The following is an 11688-nucleotide window of genomic DNA, read 5'->3' as shown; positions in this document are numbered from 1 at the left end:
AGGACGGATTCCAAATGAATCAGGGAGGAACATGGGAGCAGGTGGGATTTCCCGGGGGTGGGCAGCACCTTAGACACTTAGCGGTGCCTACCTAGAGGGATGGGGGTGCCTATTGCAATGGGGGCCCGTCGGCTATATCGCTAGGTGCAGTGCGGGTCGGTCGGGGGCTGGCTCCTGCAGTGACAGTAGCAGCATCTACAAGTAGTTAGGCCCTAGAACCAGGCTAGGTCTCCCTATACCTGAACACGAGGCACTCCGTCCGTACCTGAGAAACTTTAGGCCTGAACTCTCCAAGCGGGTGACCCTCCCGGCTCCCTCCAGCCCTCCTGCTCTATCCGCCTCGTCCCTCTCCCACACTTGTGATCCGCCACTCAACCAACTCGTAATAATCATCATCCGCAGTTGTTGCAACCTCACAACCCGGTACCGGACACTTTCCTCTCGCATGTGTATCAGACCACCCGCTCCGTTCTCTTTTGCCTTTGGTGCTTGTCCCTTGTTCCTGTTCCTATTTCCCAAAAGTACCGGTGGTGAGGTGCGGGATGATGACATTGTTCTGAGGTCTGATTACAGCACACTTTCTACAGCCACGCCGCATACTGCCCCCGGTCCTCCTCTCGGACGCCCTCGTTGTCCTGCTTTACGCCCAACAATCTGACGTGCCCGATGGTCGCTCCGCTCGCGTCTTGGCTCTTCCACCCCTCCAGTCTGGCTTGTAGGGTCTTGAGGGTTTCGACGTCGTTTTTCACGAGCAGAGAGACGGCATCGTAGCCTCCTGCGCCCGGCGCAACTCCTCCCACCACCCCAGGCAAGCTCGTGCAGAAATCCAACAACTCGGTAATCACCGGGGGTTCTATTGGCACCTTGGATTTGACCGACATTTCCCTCACAAGACTTCGGATGGTGAGAATGATGTCCCCCAATGCTGTAAAATCATCCTCGATTCCTTGGACCTCGACCAGCCGCCTCAGTTCCCGGCACAGTTCCTCTTGACCTTGCTGTATCGCAGTCCACAGTAACGTCGCCTCCTCAACGTTCTCCTTGCGCCATTGCAAGACCTTCTTCACCATCCCCGGCGTCTCTGATCCGCAGTCCACATCGCACATGACCAGTGAGAGGCTCTCCGGAATTTGCACGGCCTGACTCGCAATCTCGACATCCCATTTGGCGTCCAAGTCCAAATCGTCCACACAGCGGTGTAATCGTTCGCCGAACCCAGCACTCGTAGGTTCGCCCACATTCTCTAGAATCGCAGGTGTAAACCGTCGATAGAGGCAAGACCCGTAAACCGCCGCGGCAACATCGAAGCCTGAGCCGACTTTCCCCTGAGCCGCGCAGTGTGCCGCCTGGGCCAGGTTGTGGATCGTTTGATGGTTCAGCTGCGATCCCTCGCCAACAGTATCCTTCTTTGAGTAGAATGCGAGAAGTGCAGAGACGAACGCCGTGACCAACGCCGCCGAAGACCCCAGCCCGGTCTTGTGCGCATCGCTCAACTTGACTCCAAAGCTCGTAAACCTCGCCGACTTGGCCGGTGCGGACTGGGGAGCCTGAGCCTGAGACTGCGATTGCGAGTAATAATCATTGTCCGCCAATATCGTCACCTTGACGCTCCTCGAGACATCGTGCGCGCCGGCCGCGTGCGAGAGATACGTCAGCGCATATCGCAACGTGGTCTCGACGAATCGGTTCGGAGTCGCGGTGAAGCCGGACCCTTCTGGTTCCCGGACCTGCTCGACCGTGACCGCTCCGTCCGCTCCTCCCTCGGCGAAGCCGTCGACTCGGTACAGCCATTTCGCGCCGACAAACTGCGGCGACTGCACCAGGACATGCGGCCCGCTCAGCGCGTCGGGCGCGTCGTCTCGCCACGGCTGGACGACTACGTGGATCCGGGCATTGAGACCAAACACAAGCCCCGTATGTCGGCGGTCAAGGACCAGGAATCCGCCCGCGAAGAGGACCTTGCCTGGTGCCGAGACGGCCACTGCTGGGAGCGACATCGAAGAAAGAAGGAGAAGGGAGTTTGTGGGATGAGATGGAACTTTTGGGTTAAAAAGGGGGACGACATTCCATGGCCGATGCCCGACGAGAACAACACAACAGGACAGGGAGCCAATCACAGCGCGCAGAATATGCTACCAATCATGGTGGCTCTAGCATCTATCCAGAGTACCGAGTACTCGACGGGGGCAATACCGAGTAGAGCCTCCAACCACGTCTACAATGGCACCTCTAAGCAGTCTCTGGGCAAGGGACAATGGTCCCCTCAGACGATAGTAATGTCCTGCCGCGGAATAGCCCTCAGTATAGCATCCACTCTGTCAAAGCGTGCTTGGAATCCTTCACGGCTCCAATCCACCACGATATGATCTTCGACAAGTTCAACATAGCCGATACGCTCATAGATGCCACTTCCTCCATTTGGTCGCAGTACCAACGCCAGATGCAGATTGTTGTTTGGCCCCTCGCCGCCATCTTCATCAGGAACTAAGGTCAGTATCGCGATCGGCACGATAAAGACCTCCGAATTCCATGGTATACGATGCTCGCCTGGCAAATCGTAGTCGTAGTCCGGATAGTACCGGTTCACATCCATTTTGCCATCTTCCGCCCCCGCGATCCTCGTGAGTTCAGGCCATCGACTCCGGATCCATGGCTTTTTCCAAGTTGCTTTGAGAAGAGGTGCGCGAAGGGCAATTCGAACCTCGTCCTGGCTAGTGGAGAAGTTGCCCATCTCCGGCGGTCCCTTGGTATCGCAATAGACGTCCAGTAATTCGACCCCTCCATAAACGGAATCCAGCCTCAGGTCCCACGCGACTTGAACTTGGACAGAGGCCCAGGACCAACTCGGAGCCCTCCATTTGGCTGGTCTGGCAAACTGTGGCCCGGCCGAAGTCCGCCACATTAGATCCAGGAGGAGAGTTTCTTTCCAGAGACCTCCCAGAAATCTGTCTTCAGGTCTTAGCTTTTGCATCCTTTGAGTCAAAGCGGCCAATGCTGGGAAAATATCACTTGGATACGAGATATGCAGACGTGTATACTCTTCCACGGTTCGATACCACAGTGCCCTTGGGTCTTCATGCCCGATTTTGCCCAGGACCTTCCACGAAGGATCCCAACCGTGCAGATCCGACAAATGAACGAATTCGTCCGTCGCGTCCTCATCGCTGACGCCGCTTTCACTTCTCCTCATCTGCCGGCAGGACCACATTACCTCTTGGGAGCAAAAGTGGAGCACGCGAACCGACAGGTGCATCTCTTGATACACCCAGGCGCGGTCCAACAGGGGGAAGTTCTCTAGATCCAGGTGGACCTCGTGCACTGGGTAGCTTGGGGGTTTTAGCCGTACATAGACATCCTTGCTCCCGTCAACCAGGCGAGCAAGGTGGCGAGCATCAGTTGTGGTATAGCAACCTTGGCAGCCTTCCTTGGATTTTGAGGCAGCAATGGTGATCAGAGCGTTTTCGTAAATGGAACCAACCTCAGCGGCGTTCAAAGACCAATCGTCGTTGCTGTCTTGAAGAATGCAGAGAGAATCGATCCACAGAAAATCGATGCCGAGCCGGCGACAGATGTCTATGGCGTCTTGAAACGTTTTAGTAAGCTCTGCCCACGGCACTTCAACCTTGAACTGTTCTATCGTGGCCCATTTTGATTTGAGAATAGTGCTCTCCGGACGTCGTGGGGAAGGACCCCAACAGTGGCTCAGGCATGCATAAGGATGTTTCTTTTGCGCAGTATCTTCACGGAGCACTACTTTGCCATTCGCGACCTCCAGAAGCCGGCGAGGGAGTGGCGGTGTAGGGTTACTATTGCCAGCGTGGGGGTTGGGGCAGTTTGTATGATTGTTCACACAGTCTTTCATCCAGGCCCGGATCGTGTCAAATGTTGCCTCTGAGGACGTATCTCCAGGAAGCAGATGCCTCACTTTGTTTGAGCCCGGGCGCCTTCGAGGTTCCGCTAGATATTCCGGATGTGTCAGTATTTCAAACCGAGCATCCTGGCATCAATCCAGCTTGGGGCTCTTGAGAACATATCCCGCCCTCAGAGCAGTAAGCGCACTCACAGCCAGGAGAGAAGATGTCAAGCTGGAGATTTTCGTCCGGACTGGCTCCATCTCCATCCAGGGTCAAGTCAAACCAGAAATCCCAGGATCCGTCCAACGAACCGTCACGAGCGAGAACATCAGGGTCATAGCACGCAATGCACTTAGCCAGCAGAGAGCATCGATAGCAGCCAACCTCTGCAGCGAGACGGAAATCACTGATCGCGCAAGACAAGTCCCAGGTGCGGCTGAACACATCTTTTGGCAAGCGACAACAGAGGCATTCTTGGTGGGAAGAAGTCGCAGCAAGCCGAAGTCTGCAGAAGTCGAGGAACGAGCTCAAGGTCATTGGCAGCTGTCCCAAGCGGTAGATTGACGGAAAGAGAGGGTGAGAGAGGGTGAGGAGGACGAGGCGGTTGATTGCTTATGAGGTGCTTGGTTGCTGGCCGCGCTAAACCCCATCCGGTAACAGGCCAACCGCCATCATGCAGTGCATAAATCGCCTTGATCCCCTCAGGCCATGACCATTGTCCACCCTTTGCTCTCATCCTCAACCAATCCCTTCGCATCTCGGAAACCAAACACATCCAGCCCGCTTCTCTGGCTATGGGGCGTCCCGTTGTCCATCGCTCCACGCCTTTCTCATCCAGTCGGACGCCCTGGGATGCGGATGACGTGGTATGGGCCGTCGAGCCTTATGCTCCATGTCCATACGGAGCCTTGCAATTCCGTCGACACGGCCAGGATCTTATCTCTTTTGTGCCTGTGTCGCGTGCCCGTGGATGCCCATCTCCAATTCTCGTGGAGCCTCGCTTGTCGAAATGGGAATCATCAATCTGGCACATGAGGCCACTCTCACCAACTCAAAATGTCTGTGTTCCGGCAACTCCGTCAGCGAGGGGTGTCCCTTGGGCACCTGCGTCGGGCTGTTCAACCTGATTTTGCTCGTTGTTGTTTCTGCGCAGGTCTTGGTCTTGTCCTTGCTGCGTATGCCCTGCGTGTCTCTTGCACCACTGTTTCCCTTTGCGATCCTTTGGCTGTGTGACGGACGGTATCTGGCTGAGCGAGAGGCTCGTGTAGCCCCTCCAATCAGGTTAAGAGCTGGAGCCCTAAAGATACACTTGGAGGTGGTCATTGCGTGGACTCAGCTGTGGACGACTGCCAAAGACCACGTTGAGGGCTGTCACTGGAATAGATCTGGGGGTGACAGACGCGACGGTTGAGAGGCCAGATTCATCCCTTCTCGACTCTTTGACGAGTCAGTTGATGTGCGCAACTCTATCTGGCAGCTCGCCGCTACGGAGGATACATAATGGGGTTTCTGGGTTTGGGCGAGCCATCCTGGGGAACCCTCATCATCTTCCTGGGAGCATGGATCAACCGAGATTTTACTACCCCGATAATACGACCGATTCAGCAGCCTTACGTCGCTCTCGTGGAAGATGTCGGTCATGAGATGGGACTTGAGGCCCAGGGCCCGATGGGCTCAGGAGACATATCCATTGCATCTTTCCCTAACGTCGATCGACAGAGACATTGGCGTGAAAGAGAGCTGTCTCTCTTCGGGCTGAAAACGACAATCCAGACACCGAATACTGCCGTCTTTCGAGACAGGATGTTCAGCAAGGTGCTTTTGCGCTTCCCCTTTTTGGTAGAGATCGTTTACTGGGCTCTCATATACGGCGTCAGTCGAGGTCATTCTTGTGTCATGAGGTAGGCGACTAACTCCTTGGGCAGGTCTATCAGTTTGCTCGAGGCCAGTTGGCTATTAGACTGGTCGACCAGACTGTCAACACAGCTTGCCATCATGCCCTGGCTGTTATCAAACTAGAGAAGCGGCTGCATATCTTCTGGGAGCTGACCATCCAGCAATTTTTCCTCCAGTTCCCCAGGTTGATGTGGTGGATCAACCGAATCTACAGCTTTGTCCACCTCCCCGCAACGATAACCTTCTTGGTCGGCTTGTACTATTTCGCCATCACGCGCAACCGGTCCAACGTCAGTGGGCACTCGGCTGATCAGGCACGAAGCTCGATCGACACTGAACTCTACGAATCCAGGCGTCGGGCGCTGGCACTTTGCAACCTCTTTGCATTTTGCGTCTTCAGCAGTTGGCCATGCATGCCTCCTCGTCTGTTGGGGGACTCGAAATTGCCAGGCGAGCCGGGTGAGCTCGCGCGAAGCTTTGGCTTCATCGACACGATCCACTCGCGCGACGGAGCTGCCAGCGTTTTCAACACCAGGAAATGGACCAACCAGCTAGGTAGGAAGGGCACCTATACTGTGGTCGAGAAAGGATGCTGATTCCTATCTAGCTGCGATGCCCTCACTGCATTTCGGATATTCGCTGCTCATCGGAGTTTCCATTATGCGACTTCCTCTCGCCCCGCCGACGAGACGTTACAGGATGTCCATCCCGGCCGTTCCATTCCTCAAATCCAACCACACTGGTCTCGTCGTCCGGATCCCCTCGCTTCCCAAATTGCTCTGCGAGTTCGTCGGCTTCTTGTACCCGTTCTCGATCTTGATCGCGATCATCGCGACGGCGAATCACTTCATCTTGGACGCCGTGGCGGGAGGCATGATCTGCTTCTTTGCGCTGCGATGCAACCATTTCATGAAGAACTTCCTGCCCCTCGAGGACTACGTCTTCTGGTGCCTTCGAACGCACAAGCCGGTTCAAGAGCCGGCGGAGCAAAGCGCGCGTCCGGATGACAAGTCATAGTTATTGGGGACAGCGAGCTTGGGCATCGATCTTACCGGTCTCACGGATCAAAAACGCTTGGTAAAGCCTTCTGCAAAGGTATGATTGGTATGTAGCAGCACCGGACACCCAGCCTCGAGCGAAGATAATGACCCTGCAGAGACACAGGGACGACGAGCAACAGAGCGGTGCAAGCGAATCAAACGTATGGGAGATACAAGACGGTGAGTGTTCCAGCTAGGCCAGTGAGGCATCGAACTTCGTCCGCAGCAACAAACGAAGCCTCACGTGGTCAGCTGGCTTTAATAATGTATGGGAACTGGAATTGGGAAACAAACGAGGTGGACAATGGAGCCACAGCTGAGTCTGTCGGGGTCAATTGTAGATTGAGCGTGAAGAGTAAATACTATATAGTGCGTATAGCAAGCAGGGAGTCATAGTTCTATTTCTAGAGACGCATCTCCAATCTGAAGAAACGGGCAACAGAATCCGAGAGCTCGACAATCGCACCTCATTCTCTCTCCAGCGCTTGATAATCGTGATACACGTCGAGAAACTCTTCGACTCCTCCCCGTCCTTTGAGGGGAGTAACAACGTTCAGAGCAGGTCGAAGGAGTAGTTGACTGTAACGAGCATGGACCTTCTCCCAGGTATTGTGGAATAGCTAGTGGGAGAATTGCGGTAAATCATCTCCGAGGGCGGGAAGGTCTCCGACCTTGCTCGGGCACCGCGAGCCCAACTTCTCAGGTAGAAACCATCCTATACGAGGTACCTAACGGGCCCTGCTGAGAGAAAAAGGCAATCCATGCTTGGGCCACGGTCGTTGCGGCGCCGTCTCCCGAGGTCAAGCTGGGAGTCTCCAACCCGTTTTCCCCTTTTGCGCCCTTTATTTCCCCGCTCCAGGTTGTACGCTAACGGCGTCTGGCAACCCTCGAATACTTCAGCCTCGCCCACCCCTCGGCCTGGCCACAGTCAAAATTCCCCTTCTTTGACGAGCGACAGGCCCTCACAAACCCATAGAGTAAGAGTCCGGCACAAGAAGTGCACATGATTGTTCAACGAGGAGCTTACGCCCGCACAGGTCTCGCAGCAAGCAACCATCCAATCCAGTATTCTCAACTTCTCAGGGCAATTTCATCCCTCTCGACCATGACTCCCTCGGCGACGACGAGTAATGGGAACACCGTGCCGGTCAAGGCGGATACAATCAAGAACCGTGCGGTGATCCTCTCAAAGATCGATGATATCACCGTACAGGACTGGCCTCTGAAGCTGGATTCGTATCGAGATAGCCCGCTATACGTGCCCGGTTCGCCCTTGCCGAGTGGTACTGCCCTTGTCCGCATCCGCGCCGGCGGGATCTGTGGTTCAGACGTGAGCAATCTCGTCCTTGATAGTTGGCAATGTTAGATGAAATGTTGACGAAGCTTCCTAGATCCACTTCTGGAAAGAGGGCCGTGCAGGCCCTGATATCATCAAGGAGCCGTTCATCATCGGGCATGAAGCTGCTGGGGAAGTGATTCAGGTCGCTGATGATGTCAAATCGTGGGCCCCAGGTGACCGCGCCGCGATCAAACCTTGTCTCCCTTGTCTGGCGTAAGGGTATCTTGGATCCAAAGTTGACCACGATGCTGATGTGTCATCAGTTGCGACGATTGTACAACCGGCTACTCCAACATCTGTAGTTCGATAGAGTATTATGGTGTTCCAGCGCCCGGCCGACAGGATGGATTGCTCACCACGTACAAGATCGTACCGGTCACCGCATTGGCTCGCCTGACGCCCAAGATCTCATGGGTCGAGGCTGGCGCGATACAGCCTTTTGCCATCGCTATCCAGATGACTCGGCAAGCTGGGCTGAAAGCGCATCAAACTGTGCTGATACTGGGGGGCGGGTGTATCGGGTTGCTGCTGGGGGCAATCGCGAAAGCGTGAGTTCTGACAACACAATAGGCGATAGGCGTGCATGCTGACCACAGCCTCATAGATATGCTGCAAGGAAAGTAGTTGTCTTTGAGGTGCAACCTCACCGGGCAGAATTCGCAAAGACGTATTGCGCGGATCAGGCCTTCGTCAATCCGCCACGCCACGCGAATGAGACGACGGAAGAATATTCCAGCAGAGTTTCTAAACACATCCTAAGCTCTGTAGATGGGCTCCACCGTGGCTTCGACGTCGTGGTGGAAGCGGCGGGCGCGGAAGAGTGCATGCAGATCGGAATGCAAGTCTGTAGGCCTGGAGGAACTTGTAAGCGTCTCCAACCTTTGCAGAAGAGGTCAAGCCCAAGGTGTTCTCCTGCTAACCTGAGGTGTCTCCTAATAGACGTGCAAGTCGGATTGCTTAATGGCCAGATGCCTCGACTCCCAATAATGGATATTTGCTCCAAGCAACTCAACGTCCGAGGTGATGCTTCCCGGAATTGATATAAAGTGTTTCGTGGCTCTAACAATGACGATTACAGGGACCTGGAGATACACCACCAATTGCTTCGAAGACGCCATATCGCTGCTCGACAGAGGCCTCGTCGATATGAAATCCCTCATCAGCCACGTTTTCCCGTTCGAGCAGAGTCGAGAAGCGTTTGAGACCGTCCATGAGGTCAAGGCGAAGGACGGCAGGCATGTTTTTAAAGTGGTCATCTCCGACGAGAAACTGTAGATTTTGTAGTAGACATAACACTGGTGCATTGCCAAACTTGCTGAGCGTGCCTTGCAAGGATGTCTCAGGCGCTGAGTCCCACTCTTGTCACGGCTGGGAGGCAGTTATAGGAGATTTCGCCGTCAGGGAATGTTGATCATACCATCATGTTGTCGGATGAATAACCGAAGGCATGTCCCGTAGAGGGCGAGGTGGAAACTGATAGTGACGAGGAGGAGGACTGGCGACTGCAACGTCTGAGGTGTCCAACATCGCAAGGAGTCCAGCTGTACGAGTCTTTCAGGCTGTCTGATACTCTGAGACGCTGGGATTGAGACAGCAAATACACCTCATCTAGAGACGCGATGTTGATGAAAGCGGCTGGGTTTCGTCCGCCCAGTCATGGACGAAGGGCTGACGGAGAATACATGGTCGATGCCAGAGAGCGAGAAGCTGTGGTGGAAGGTCAAGTTGACCCTAAAGGTCGTGGTATCACTGTGTAGACCTTTGCGCCCTGGTGGTTTGATCAGCGTTGTGCTTGTCGATTCAAATGACACGTTCGTCTACGCAAATCTGTAGAAGTTGACATTCAAATGACGCCCATTCATCCTGATATCGACCTCTACTTCTTTACGTCTGATTATAGACCTGCAGCACGGTCTCTGCTTCACCGCAGCATAACATGCAAAGGAAGACGTAAAACTGTCCGAGGCGATCCCGTCCATATTGGTCAGCAAGAATTTCGGCTGTTCATTGTGTCTGCGCACCCGACATCCATTAGATCTATAGATATGCGTCCCCAACTGCTCTTCGTCGTTGCGAGCCATTCCAACATGTTCCCTGCCAGTTGAAACAGTGCCCTTAGTAACGCCCTGATACCGATTGTATACAACGTGTTTGATGGGTCCCCTTATGCGCGGGGCGACCTCACAACCATCTCTTTCTCCAACCTGTAGCGTCATTCTCTTGCACACCCGCTCCTCGGCTAGCACTCTGTAGCCCTACACGTTCTGCGGAGGAACCTGCAATGTCATCTTGTCTCCCTCCACCGTAGCAACACCAGGGACAACACCCGAGGCCGGTGCTGGCGGTCCCGTTCCCGATCGTCTTCTCCTCTCCCTCTCAGTAGGCCCACTCTCGATTTTACTGAGCATGAACCCACTGTCCTCGCCAGCGACACCACTCTTTCGGAACTTCCCACCCATGCCATACATCCAGCTATCATCCTCGTCACTGCCCAACCAGTAACTTCGGCCAATGCCAATCATAAATCGACCAAGTTTGCCTCGCCAGCCCTTTCCCTCTGGTCTGCTCTCTGAGAACGGGTTCTCCGCTAACTGCGCGGTTGTTGATGCCGCGGTGTAATCAATGCTCGTCTTGGACCCGGTAGAGGCGATATGTTGTCGGATCACCATGCGAGCGAAGGCGAGCATGATCAGGCAGAAATACGCGCGAATGGTCCACATGGCGATGATGACACCCACAGAGTTCATGTTCTGGCTGTCTAGCACGGCGGACTGCAATGCGCCGTTGCTACCGCTGCTCGCGGCATTGGCGGCAGGAACTCCGCCGGCCACAGCGTCCTGACCAGAACCTGCCAAGGGAGGTTGAGGTGTAGCAACGACTTCGACTCTTGAAACGTTGAGTTGGGGATCTGTGAATCCTGATACTTCATCCATGGTCGATGCGCCTGGTCCTTTCTTGTCGCTCTTCCCCGCATCATGCTGTGCCAGCACCAAGAACCATGTCGCAGCGAAGACAGCGGTATATGCGGCGTTAACGATACTGTCGAGAACATAGAACCACGCCAGCGCAAGACATTGTAGAGGAGACTGTTTTCGGATATGTCGCGCCAGGTATGCGGTAAGCACGAGTGCGATGGTGGAGTAGATGTACATGGACAGCTGGAAGGGCGAGAGGTGGTAGCCTGTGAACAGCGCAAGAATGCCGTAGAGGCCGGCAAGTTTGTTGACCAGCATCGAGAGGGTAATGAGACTGGCGCCCGTCGAGAGCGTCATCGTGTAGAAGAAGCGCTGTCCCAGAAGTCAGCATTGAGGAAAGAAACTCGAGGCTCGGTGCCATTGTCATACCTTTGGACGGGCCAGGCGCAACAGGCGCGCGGAAATGCCATAGTTCGCCATAGTCAATGCAACTGCTAGAAAGGAACCAGAAAGATACAGTCGTTACCGTCGACAAAAGTCACGCGAGAAGAAAGGAATGGAGGGCGGCAACGAGCGGGAAATTAAACAAGCTGGAGAACGAGAAATAAGGGAGCCCACTCACAGCCACCCAAAAGCGGCATCCC

General features: G+C 54.7%; 6 protein-coding genes across 7 annotated transcripts; 2 read left to right on the top strand and 4 right to left on the bottom strand.

The window, feature by feature from the left end:
• Positions 1 to 86: 86 nt before the first annotated feature.
• Positions 87 to 2027, bottom strand: PV07_01046 (phosphomevalonate kinase). Its single transcript, XM_016387543.1, has one exon. It carries the CDS (start codon positions 1995 to 1997, stop codon positions 582 to 584), a length of 1416 nt encoding a protein of 471 aa, XP_016254471.1. The 5' UTR covers positions 1998 to 2027; the 3' UTR covers positions 87 to 581.
• Positions 2028 to 2136: 109 nt separating this feature from the next.
• Positions 2137 to 4148, bottom strand: PV07_01045 (uncharacterized protein). The gene is made up of 2 exons (XM_016387542.1): positions 4064 to 4148; positions 2137 to 3957 (listed from the first exon to the last, which is right to left on the bottom strand). Exon 2 carries the CDS (start codon positions 3860 to 3862, stop codon positions 2264 to 2266), a length of 1599 nt encoding a protein of 532 aa, XP_016254470.1. The 5' UTR covers positions 3863 to 3957; positions 4064 to 4148; the 3' UTR covers positions 2137 to 2263.
• Positions 4149 to 4825: 677 nt separating this feature from the next.
• Positions 4826 to 7246, top strand: PV07_01044. 2 transcript variants are annotated; one of them, XM_016387541.1, is made up of 4 exons: positions 4826 to 5726; positions 5780 to 6305; positions 6358 to 6854; positions 6907 to 7246. In XM_016387541.1, exons 1-3 carry the CDS (start codon positions 5355 to 5357, stop codon positions 6765 to 6767), a joined length of 1308 nt encoding a protein of 435 aa, XP_016254469.1. In that variant the 5' UTR covers positions 4826 to 5354; the 3' UTR covers positions 6768 to 6854; positions 6907 to 7246. The 2 variants fall into 2 exon arrangements, with proteins under 2 accessions (XP_016254469.1, XP_016254468.1); XM_016387540.1 differs by having other exon boundaries at positions 6358 to 7246.
• PV07_01042 (uncharacterized protein) lies at positions 7166 to 9870 on the bottom strand. Its single transcript, XM_016387538.1, has 2 exons — positions 9050 to 9870; positions 7166 to 8981 (listed from the first exon to the last, which is right to left on the bottom strand). Exon 1 carries the CDS (start codon positions 9431 to 9433, stop codon positions 9062 to 9064), a length of 372 nt encoding a protein of 123 aa, XP_016254466.1. The 5' UTR covers positions 9434 to 9870; the 3' UTR covers positions 7166 to 8981; positions 9050 to 9061.
• On the top strand, positions 7896 to 8346 carry PV07_01043 (uncharacterized protein; the record flags this gene model as incomplete). Its single annotated transcript, XM_016387539.1, has 2 exons — positions 7896 to 8120; positions 8182 to 8346. 2 exons carry the CDS (start codon positions 7896 to 7898, stop codon positions 8344 to 8346), a joined length of 390 nt encoding a protein of 129 aa, XP_016254467.1.
• Positions 9871 to 9980: 110 nt separating the features above from the next.
• PV07_01041 (uncharacterized protein) lies at positions 9981 to 11624 on the bottom strand. The gene is made up of 2 exons (XM_016387537.1): positions 11474 to 11624; positions 9981 to 11416 (listed from the first exon to the last, which is right to left on the bottom strand). Exons 1-2 carry the CDS (start codon positions 11522 to 11524, stop codon positions 10385 to 10387), a joined length of 1083 nt encoding a protein of 360 aa, XP_016254465.1. The 5' UTR covers positions 11525 to 11624; the 3' UTR covers positions 9981 to 10384.
• Positions 11625 to 11688: the final 64 nt, after the last annotated feature.

Source organism: Cladophialophora immunda, assembly GCF_000835495.1.
Source record: "Cladophialophora immunda strain CBS 83496 unplaced genomic scaffold supercont1.1, whole genome shotgun sequence".
NCBI lineage: Eukaryota > Fungi > Ascomycota > Eurotiomycetes > Chaetothyriales > Herpotrichiellaceae > Cladophialophora > Cladophialophora immunda.
The sequence above is the reverse complement of the archived record's forward strand: the minus strand, read 5'-3'. Positions and strand labels throughout refer to the sequence as shown.